Source organism: Sinocyclocheilus rhinocerous, unplaced genomic scaffold, assembly GCF_001515625.1.
Source record: "Sinocyclocheilus rhinocerous isolate Xijiao unplaced genomic scaffold, SAMN03320098_v1.1 scaffold827, whole genome shotgun sequence".
Classification (NCBI taxonomy): Eukaryota; Metazoa; Chordata; class Actinopteri; order Cypriniformes; family Cyprinidae; genus Sinocyclocheilus; species Sinocyclocheilus rhinocerous.
The window spans coordinates 492,354-504,114 of NW_015633173.1; the positions used below are offsets into that span (position 1 = coordinate 492,354).

General features: G+C 35.5%; 2 protein-coding genes across 2 annotated transcripts in view; both read left to right on the forward strand.

Annotated features, from left to right (window-relative positions):
• The window catches only part of unc93a (unc-93 homolog A), a 9,017-nt gene extending 5,906 nt beyond the window's left edge, over window positions 1-3,111 (forward strand). Inside the window, exons 5-8 of the mRNA XM_016556494.1 lie at window positions 800-1,017; window positions 1,999-2,134; window positions 2,223-2,354; window positions 2,733-3,111. Coding sequence (XP_016411980.1) covers window positions 800-1,017; window positions 1,999-2,134; window positions 2,223-2,354; window positions 2,733-3,028 — 782 coding nt within the window. The 3' untranslated portion in view covers window positions 3,029-3,111. The remainder of the gene's footprint in view (window positions 1-799; window positions 1,018-1,998; window positions 2,135-2,222; window positions 2,355-2,732) is intronic.
• Window positions 3,112-8,241: 5,130 nt separating this feature from the next.
• Window positions 8,242-9,972, forward strand: ttll2 (tubulin tyrosine ligase-like family, member 2). Its single transcript, XM_016556495.1, has one exon. The coding sequence runs from the start codon at window positions 8,242-8,244 to the stop codon at window positions 9,970-9,972; it is 1,731 nt and encodes a 576-aa protein (XP_016411981.1).
• The last annotated feature ends 1,789 nt before the right edge of the window (window positions 9,973-11,761 follow it).

An 11,761-nucleotide genomic window follows, 5' to 3' on the forward strand; every position in this document is an offset into this window, starting at 1 on the left:
TCATTTAATCTATCTTTTAAGTAATGAAAATTAAACAAATTTTATTTAATATTACAATTAAAACATTGAAGAAATATTGTATGATTATTCCTTAAAAATAAGGTTTTAATCATTTTAGTAGTAGCAGCCTATTACCTACATTCTACTGAACAATAGTAATATATTTCTGCCGCAATGCCTTCAAGTTAAACCGAACTTTTATTTTGACGGGTTGCCATGAATACATTTACATTTCTGTGTGTATATGATATGAGGATAGTTTTACTCAAATGAAACGGTCAAATGCTCATGAAGTGACGCTCAGAGCAGTTCTGGAGATGTTGTTCATATGTTTATGTCCTCATTTAGTGAGACGGCAGACGCTAAAATCACCGCAAGCATCACGCGCGCTTCAGTACAAGTGGTAAACAAAACCGCACGTCTGCCATTCATTAACACAGAGACACGAAGAATTCATAATAATTCATATAGGGGGGCCGCCCCCCTAACAGGATGGCAGGGGAAACACTGGATTGTCCAAATTACTCCTCCTGTATTACAGTAAACATAAAAATACTGTGATGTTTAAATTAGAGATCTGAACAAACCCCTAATTATTTAACTTCAGTAGGCCTACATAAGTCATCCAGCAATTTGTGTAGGCAATGGCCTAGAACTATTCAGAATACCCTAGAAACCACAGAGCAATGCACTAGAACCACCAAGAACAACCTAGCAAGCGCCTAGTAATGGACAAGTGCCATTTACATTTCTTTCAAATCTAGGAATTTTCTAACCTAGTGTTTCCTGGTCCATGCAGGTGTGGGGGTTCTGGCCATCATTTTTGTGGCGGTGTTCCTGGACAACATCGACCGAGATCTGGCCAAAGAATTTCGTAAAACCAAGGGCAACCAGTCGTTTTGCAGCACCTTTCTGGCTACCTTCAAGCTCTTGAGAAATCCTAAATTGTTGCTTCTCATCCCATTGACCATGTACAGTGGGTTTGAGCAAAGTTTCCTCGCTGGTGAATACACAAAGGTACACCACCATGTCTTAAATGAAGCATAAAGAAATAGAACCGTGAAGGAAATTCTAGGTCTAATTCTAGTTGACAAGTAATCATTTTAAACTATTTTCGGTCCCACTTTATATTAAGTGGCTTTAACTATTATGTACTTACATAAAAAAATAAGTACAATGTACTTATTGTGTTCATATTGTATTGCAAAACACATTTGCAAATAATATTTTAAAATATGCATACATGCACATTTATTTGTATGTCGAAACAATACGTTTCTTGTCTCGTCATATTCAGTCAGGAATTACATTAATCACGTAAATGATACCATATTTGAGAAAGAAAGTTGAGTAGTTTGCATCACTGTATATTACTGTTGTTAGTTTAACATTTCTATCGTTAAACAGTTGTCAAATATGAAATGTTTTGCTACTTCCATCTTTGCTCTCTTTAACGTCAAAACTGACGCTTCAAACTGGAACTCGTGCTCTGTAAACTCCGACTGGCCATCTCGGTCATTTTAACATTGACGAGCGCTGTTAGATCACTGAGGCTTCTAATCAGAAGATCACAAATTTTTTTTTTTTATTGAATGCTTGAAAAACTATAATAATAATAATTGTCATCATTATCAAACTACAGTATAACAATACAACAACAATCCAGGGTCCTGCAATCTTTTAGTACAGATTAAGTGCCAAGTCCTTAAACAAAGCCATTGTTGTTTTTGATTTAAGTTTGTAAGTTTATAAGCAGACCAGACCTAAATTAAAAATTTTACTTTTCGTCAGCCTAACAACAAACAGAGCGCTGCGTAATGGAGGGCAGCAGAGCAGTGCAAGAATTTCCAATATAGGCTCTATTATTGGGGGGGACTTGTCTCCCTCGTTGTCTATAGTGGTAACAACCCTGCCCTATGCAGACTGGGAGTACATGAATACTAATTTGTCCTAATGAAATATGAATGTAATGTGTTTGCGACCCTCTTTCCCCTGCAGAACTATGTGACGTGTGCGATAGGAATACACTACGTTGGCTTTGTGATGATCTGCTTTGGTGCTTCTAACTCCCTGTGCTCATTCGCATTTGGTAGACTGGCTCAATACACTGGACGAATCGCCCTCTTTTCCTTGGGTAATACAAGAACAGGTTGACATATGGTTTAAAGGTTAAGTATGGTTGCTCAAATTGATCTTCATTCTATCTTACTACACTTTCACAGCTGCAGTGACAAACCTGGGCTGTTTTCTGGGTCTTTTGTACTGGAAGCCTCATCGAGACCAGCTGGGCGTGTTCTTTGTGTTTCCGGCCCTCTGGGGGATGGCAGACGCTGTGTGGCAAACACAAACCAATGGTGAGTGCTTCATACTGCATACCACTTAGTTATCTATACGGTTAAGTTATTATTACAAATATAAAATGGATAGTTTTGGGTGCAAAAGTCTGACAAACAGTCTACAGACAATTACAAACAGCCTAAAATCAGGCTAAAGGACTTATTGAATCTGAATGATAATTATTTGTGTTGCCTCACAACACAAAACACATAAATAATAATAATTATGAATAAAATAATAAAAATAAATAAATATTAAAATAATATTTATATAAATGGTTCCATAGATGTTTTAACATGTTAAGATGTTATATATATATATATATAAACAGTGTTTTTAATTTATAAATATATTGTATAGTCATTGTACTGTGTGTGTGTTTATTTCATTTGCAGCACTTTATGGCATTCTCTTTGCTAAGGACAAAGAAGCAGCATTTGCCAACTACCGCATGTGGGAGTCACTTGGTTTTGTTATAGCCTTTGCTTACAGCACATTCATCTGCCTGTCCACCAAAATCTATGTTGCTTTGGCTGTTCTTGCCCTTACCATGGTAACTTACCTTTACGTTGAGTACAACGAGTACAAGCATCCATCTCCAGAAGTGACTACTGACGACTTGCAAAAACCAGAAAAGGCCGACCTCAAAGAATTAAATGACAATGATATTATCACTCAGACACGAATGTAAATAGATTTTGCTAGATATTCCTGCCTCAGTATGTATCTCAGTATGTAAAATGTTGACTTTGTTGTTGTTGTCATTCAGAGATTATTTTTAGAGTATGTTTATTAAGTGTTGAGAAAATTCGGTTTTGTTTTTTGATGTAGCATGTAAATGTTTTGATCATTTTCTTTAATATTCTTTATATCTGTATATCTGTACAAAAGCACAAATAATTTCTTTCAGTATATGCATTAAAATACTTTTTTCTTTTCATATGTTTATTGTGGTTTCCTCATATTTACAGTAAATGCAGCAGATTTAATGCTATATGTTAAATGTGAACAGGTTGAGTGTTGAAAGGTGAAGATTTACAAAGTGTTTAGAAGATCATAGAAAAATATGATCATAAAGTAGGTTTGTATCGTTTTGGGATCGATGTCTATATGTAGCAAATCAGCAGTTTTTCCCAGAAACATGAATTAAATTACACCAGCGACTGTGCCAGTTTCCTATTGCATTCATTGTGCTGAGTCAAAGATCACATGCCAAATCTACAAGACGAAAATCACAGGATGATTTACTGAGAACATAAAAAAATAACGTATGAAATTATATAATAATCATTCCACACAGAATATTACACGAAATGTAAATACTGCCACAAGATTAAAATAATAGAAGTAATAAAAAAGATTCTGCACAGATTATAATCTTTACAGCCTTTATCAGCAATGTCTTTTACATGCCAAGGATCTTCCTGAGATTCTCATATAGATATTCTGAGAGAGTCATTATGAAGGTTTTTTTTTTTTTCATTTGCAGATTACACTCTTCCTGAAGCAATGGCTATTGGGCTATTACTGTTGTTATGTAAGAAATGAACAATGTAACAGTGAATCAAAATAAAGTAACTGAATCTCATTCTGTGCATCTGGGTTGTAATACAGGCAATAACTCTGTATTTCAGAGATAGACATCTCTGAATGATAGCAATAAATATGTGACAAAGACATTCACAGTTTACAAGAAACATTTTTATGACAGCTCTAAAAAAAATTTTTAAACAGAGTTCTACAACTGAAGAAAACAACATGTGTTTGGATCCTTATCAGACAGTGTGGGCTACAAATATTCTGTTTCCACGACACACTGTATATTCCAAAAGTCGGGGATTAAACCTGGAAATAAACAGTTAGATATTTTTAATTTGAGGAAAATTGTGATAAAATGCATCTAAACTTAAAACAAAATCAGCAAAAATGCAATGGGCTGATAATACGGTGAAATTATGATCTATTCTCCTGTAAGCAGTGAGTATTTTACATGACAAACCTCCAATTTTAGTAACCATGACAGAAATTAATTAATTCCCCAATATAATACTAACAGCTGGACTATCAGATTTGCTGTCTCTGTGCGCCACCTGCATGCTGCTATGAAGCCTGCAGTGTAAATTGTAGCATTAGGTTAAATCACTTTATTTCTTTGTGCTTTCTCCCTTATGATAAATATACACTCATGTAATGTTTTATAGTACACTCTAAAAAATGCTGGGTTGTTTCAACCCAACTTTGGGTCAAATTTGGACTAACCCAACTTTTGGGTAAAAAATGTTATGTAAAAATTTAACCCAACGGTTGGGTGAGTCCATATTTGACGCAAAGTTGGGTTGAAACAACCCAGCATTTTTTAGAGTGTATATAGCCTGTGCACTAATGTATAATTTATGAATAATATTACAGATCAACGCACTACAGCCTCCATAGTCCTTTTCGCTGTGACCAGTAGATGGCAGCATTCTCACTTGATAGTAAACTGGTCCTTGCCTGTCTACCTTTTTGTAGGTGTATTTTGATCTCCAGTAGGTGGCAGTGTTTTCTTTTTGTCTATTAATGCCATTATATGACATGAGGTCTACATGATTCAACTTCCACTTCTAAAATGTGTGAAATATGGTTGAAATATTTCATTTATATGATAACGTCTTTAATATTTTTTATGATTTCAATATTATATTCAACATATTTAAAATCAAATATCTTCTAAAATACACTAATCTTTTACACATAGTCAAAATTTCCCCCAGGTATCATTTAGAAAATCCATAACAACCTTGAATAGAGACAATGGTTATGAAGAATTGTTTATTTTCCCATTTCATCAGTGTAGCTATAATATATTCAATTTAAATCTACCCGAGACATATTTAGACGGATAAACTATATGCAATATATATAAATAAATAAATATTTTTTGTACGATTGGCAAATCGCTTTGGTTTGATTAACGTTTAACGCTGATTATACAGGCAATAACTCTGGTTAGACATCTCTGAATGATAGCAATAAATATGTGACAAAGACATTCACAGTTTACAAGAAACATTTTTATGACAGCTCTAAAAAAAATGTTAAACAGAGTTCTACAACTGAAGAAAACAACATGTGTTTGGATCCTTATCAGACAGTGTGGGCTACAAATATTCTGTTTCCACGACACACTGTATATTCCAAAAGTCGGGGATTAAACCTGGAAATAAACAGTTAGATATTTTTAATTTGAGGAAAATTGTGATAAAATGCATCTAAACTTAAAACAAAATAATACGGTGAAATTATGATCTATTCTCCTTTAAGCAGTGAGTATTTTACATGACAAACCTCCAATTTTAGTAACCATGACAGAAATTAATTAATTCCCCAATATAATACTAACAGCTGGACTATCAGATTTGCTGTCTCTGTGCGCCACCTGCATGCTGCTATGAAGCCTGCAGTGTAAATTGTAGCATTAGGTTAAATCACTTTATTTCTTTGTGCTTTCTCCCTTATGATAAATATACACTCATGTAATGTTTTATAGTACACTCTAAAAAATGCTGGGTTGTTTCAACCCAACTTTGGGTCAAATTTGGACTAACCCAACTTTTGGGTAAAAAATGTTATGTAAAAATTTAACCCAACGGTTGGGTGAGTCCATATTTGACGCAAAGTTGGGTTGAAACAACCCAGCATTTTTTAGAGTGTATATAGCCTGTGCACTAATGTATAATTTATGAATAATATTACAGATCAACGCACTACAGCCTCCATATTCCTTTTCGCTGTGACCAGTAGATGGCAGCATTCTCACTTGATAGTAAACTGGTCCTTGCCTGTCTACCTTTTTGTAGGTGTATTTTGATCTCCAGTAGGTGGCAGTGTTTTCTTTTTGTCTATTAATGCCATTATATGACATGAGGTCTACATGATTCAACTTCCACTTCTAAAATGTGTGAAATATGGTTGAAATATTTCATTTATATGATAACGTCTTTAATATTTTTTATGATTTCAATATTATATTCAACATATTTAAAATCAAATATGTAAAAATTTAACCCAACGGGTGGGTGAGTCCATATTTGACGCAAAGTTAGGTTGAAACAACCCAGCATTTTTTAGAGTGTATATAGCCTGTGCACTAATGTATAATTTATGAATAATATTACAGATCAACGCACTACAGCCTCCATATTCCTTTTCGCTGTGACCAGTAGATGGCAGCATTCTCACTTGATAGTAAACTGGTCCTTGCCTGTCTACCTTTTTGTAGGTGTATTTTGATCTCCAGTAGGTGGCAGTGTTTTCTTTTTGTCTATTAATGCCATTATATGACATGAGGTCTACATGATTCAACTTCCACTTCTAAAATGTGTGAAATATGGTTGAAATATTTCATTTATATGATAACGTCTTTAATATTTTTTATGATTTCAATATTATATTCAACATATTTAAAATCAAATATCTTCTAAAATACACTAATCTTTTACACATAGTCAAAATTTCCCCCAGGTATCATTTAGAAAATCCATAACAACCTTGAATAGAGACAATGGTTATGAAGAATTGTTTATTTTCCCATTTCATCAGTGTAGCTATAATATATTCAATTTAAATCTACCCGAGACATATTTAGACGGATAAACTATATGCAATATATATAAATAAATAAATATTTTTTGTACGATTGGCAAATCGCTTTGGTTTGATTAACGTTTAACGCTGATTCACACGTGGTGACGTCACCTGCTCCGCCCGCGCAAGGGAACACTACACTACTGTTGTCAGCAGCTCAAATGGCGCGCTTTTATTCAAAGGTTTCCTAGCAACGAAAGATGACCAGAGCAGAGGACACAAAAGGAAACACAACCTGTCTGACAGGAACTCTGTGGAGGATCTACCAGGTAACAGAGCTCGGTCAGGTAAGAGTGATTATTGCAAATATTCTCTACAAACGATTTTGAAATCGAAAAAAAGAAAGAAGTGAAATTGGACCTAAATATTTGACTAGATGCAATAAACTGAGGTCAATTATATGAATTATATGCTGGCAATACAAGGTTGTGCTTTATTTCTTTTTTTTTAGAAACTGGGTGTAATCAAAAATGTATTGCTTTTGACTCATAAGAGTACTATGACTGTGTTTACATGCACAAGAATGATCTGGTGTTAATCAGTCGATGAGTAAATGCATTATCATGACTGCCATAACTAGATTAAGTCAATATTCCAGTTTATAGGAGCCTCTAGACTAGCAGTTGTCAAACTGGAGGCTGCAAGGAAATACTAGGGGGTCCATGAAAAAGTTCAGGGGAAAACAATGTGGAAAAAATGTACAAATAAATAGACAATTAAAAAAAAAAAAGATTAAGAATAATTAGATTAAAATAAATAAATAAATACAGTACTATGAATAGAAAATGCAATAGGAAACTTAATTAAAAAATAAATAGTTTCCAAAGAATAGTTCAGACATATTTATAATATAAAATTTTCACTATATAAATTAGGCCTTTATATAACAACCTATGAAATTCCTTTTTAAGATATGGGGGTCCTTCACATGAATATGATTATATTTGGAGGGCCCGTTGCATCTAAAATATCAAAAATCCCTGCTCTAAACAGCTGGCATATGACTGTATTAATCCGTTATTTTTTATTTATTTATTTATTTTTTACAAACTGTAAAAGAAATGTTGCCATGCATTGTATCCACATGATTTATAATTTATAAGCTGTATTAATTACTAATTGATCTGCATAATAAGTAGCAAATGCAAGCATTTCCAGTATTTCCAGAAGAGAACAGCAGGATCCATTGGAAAATAAAACCAATGTGATTTCCCCTATTCCATTCAGAATTCAGAGAACTGACTTACATGATTTCTTGGAGGCACTTGGATCTTCTCTATGGCTGAAAGGGAATGTGGTTTTGCTCCCCTGGTGTTCAGACTGCATGGAGGAGCTCCTCAGGTGGTACGTGAGGTGCTGCTGGAGCGTGGCTGGGAGGAGTATGATGAAGAGGAGCAGGAGCAGGAGGAAGGAGACTGGAACCTCTATTGGAGAAGCTCTGGCTTTCGGAAGTCCGACTACGAAAACATCCTGCCCTGGCAGAGGCTAAACCACCATCCCAAAATGAGCCAGATTACACGCAAGGACTGTCTGGCACGACACATGAGAAGAATGAAGATCGCTTTCGGCACAGCCCTGTATGACTTCAGCCCTGCTGCTTTCATATTGCCGAACGAATACACAAAGTTTCTAGGGGTGTACACTAGGAATCGCACAACTGACAGAGCGAAGTCCCGCTACTGGATTTGTAAGCCAGTTGACCTGTCAAGAGGAAGAGGTATATTTCTGTTTGAAGACATCAAGAACTTGGTCTACAACTCTTCGGTAATCGTGCAGAGATACATCAGCAACCCGCTTCTCATTTCAGGCTACAAGTTTGATCTACGCATTTATGTCTGCGTAAAAAGCTTCTCCCCTCTTGTGATTTATATGCACCAGGAAGGCCTAGTGCGTTTCGCGACAGAAAAGTACACCCTTGCTTCTTTAGACAGCCTGTACTCTCATTTAACAAATACCAGCATTAATAAGTTTGGAATGTGCTACGCCATGGACAAAGAGCGAGTAGGCCGAGGATGCAAGTGGACCATGAGCAGATTCCGTAGTTTTCTTCACAAACAAGATGTTAACGAACTTCTGCTGTGGCACAGGATCAGCAATATTGTTACGTTGACTCTGCTCACAGCCGTTCCTTGCGTTCCCTCCAGCCCCAACTGTCTGGAACTGTTGGGGTTTGATATCCTCATCGACGCCAGCTACAAACCGTGGCTTCTAGAGGTCAACTACAGTCCGGCGCTTTCATTGGACTGCCCTGCTGATGTAACGGTCAAGAAAGGGCTGATCAATGATATCATCGACCTGATGAACTACAGGATGATTGATAGCTTCAGACAGAAGGGATACTGCAGGAAGAGATCGGGTAGCCGGTATTTACGGCCAAAAATCTCTCAAGGGTTTTTGTTGCCCAAGACTTTGCATGCACCTCCATCAGGCAACAAAAACTGGAATCAGTCTGTCTCAGGCTCTTCAAGTTCTCAAGACACTAGAAATAACACCGGTTATGCTACTTGCCCCGTTCACCCCAATTCAAAATCCATTGGACATGAAAAGGATCCTCAGAAGTTTGAGGAAATTAACGACGAGGTGGGATCTGATGACCTAAAACTCACAACATTTAACAGCACGAGGCAATCGCACAGAAATACACCGTCTACCGCGTGCAAGTTACCATCTCTTCGCGTACATAAACTCAAGTCTCCAGCCATCCCATGGAACCGCGTGACTCAGGACAGAGGTGTCCCTCCTTGTCGTGTTGGCGACTTCATACTTACGTTTCCCTTTAATGAGGCTACGTGGAAAGCCTCTCAGGACCAAGCAGATGTTAAGGCTATTGTGAACGAGGTTCATAAACTCACAAACCGACTGGCATCTTCCTTTAATGAAAAAGAGAGGACGAAGATGGAAAGCAGTCAGAGCATTGGTATCAGGGACAAATTTGAGCCTCTGCTTTGGGGGCCGAAAGATCCACCTCTTCTCAGCAAATGCTGCTCCTTAAATTCAGAAGTCAAGTAAAATGGTTTAAGTTGACCCAATTTTTCACAGTTTATAACTTCTTACAACACAACACAAGAGGAGGAAACTGGGAAGAGCACATATAGTATATAGTAATTGCACTTAAAATAATGGCTTTTTACAAATTTTGTCAGAATTTTCTTTTTGCCTTAAACTTTTGCATTAAAAACATCTTTGACATGTTAGCAATGATTATCCATGTCAATTAAATTCACATGTGTAAATAAAGCGTGTATATATATATATGTATACACACGTATACACACACACACACACTACCGTTCAAAAGTCTGTCAGTTTATTTTTAAGTTGCACAAAAACACAGTAAATAATGTTGTGAAATATTACAATTGAAAAGAACTGTTTCCAATTTCAATATATTTGATATTTTTTTTTATATATTTAATGTAATTTATTCCTGTGATGTAAAGCTGAATTTTCAGCATCATTACTCCAGTCTTCAGTGTCACATGAATATGCTGATTTGTTGCTCCAGAATCATTTCTTCTTATTATTAATGTTGTTGTGCTGCTTTATATTTTTGTGGAAACAGGTTTTTTTTTGTAGGATTCTTTGATAAAGAAATCTTGAAACAGAAATCTTTTGTAACATAATATTTCTTTATTGTCACTTTAAATCAATTTAATTCATGTTTGTTTAATAAAAGTGTTAATTTCTAAAATAAAAAAAAACTGACCCCAATCTTATGAATGGTAATCTATATTTCATGTTCATATACTAAGGTCAGACAATACAAAAACATCTACAACCACAAAACACAGCAGGTAAGACAGACAAGCTGACATATGTTTACATATTTTATTAAACTTCAAACTCCAAATAGAGTATTTCTAAGGCATAACAGGGGAAATGTACATAACATGGAAATGTAACTAAGCTTAAAATCCACCCTTCAAAAACAACAGTAAATGGACACAGGGTTACACCCTCTCTATGTGCCAATTTCTGTAGAACAGAATAATATTGAAAAATAACATGACATCATATATAACTTCTGAGCAAGCAATAACTGATTAAAATGATGTATTATTAAATAATAATGTATGGCTTCTTGTAAGTAAAATAAAGACCAAAAATGACAAAGAACTGAACTCTATCAAAAATAACTGTTTCCCTGAACTGTTCCTACAGTAGGTTTTAAGTTAACAATGTTACCGGCTCTTCTTTACTATTTCAGGAATGTTCCTCTACTGAAACCAGAGTGTTGCAATGTAATACAATGTCAGCACTAGTTCAGAGGGTCACAAGTCTTCACCTGCATCAGATGTGTTCATGCTGAGAGGAACTCTTAGCAATACAAGACGCCTGCTGACAGTACATGTAAAAATAAACCGGCTTAGTTAATCCAGTTGTCATACAGTTTATTGATATCTTTAGGTCAAAAAGATTCAGATGATTTTAGCCGTTGAAATCATAATAAAACATATTGAATTGCATTAATGCTTCCTGATTATGGCTTCTGTAGAGTTGTGTCTATACTATACTATAGTACTTACCATAAATATAATACAAAACAGCACCTGAAACTCCAAAAAAAGTATTTTTTCAATAAATGGTCAGTGAAAGATGCTTAAAGGGGTCATATGATGCGATTTCAAGTTTTCCTTTCTCTTTGGAGTGTTACAAGCTGTTCGTGAATAGATAAGATCCCTAAAGTTGCAAAGACTAAAGTCTCAAACCCAAAGAGATATTCTTTATAAAAGTTAAGACTCATCCACGCCCTCCTAAAACGCCTCGTTTAAACACGCCCCCACATGTCTACCTCACT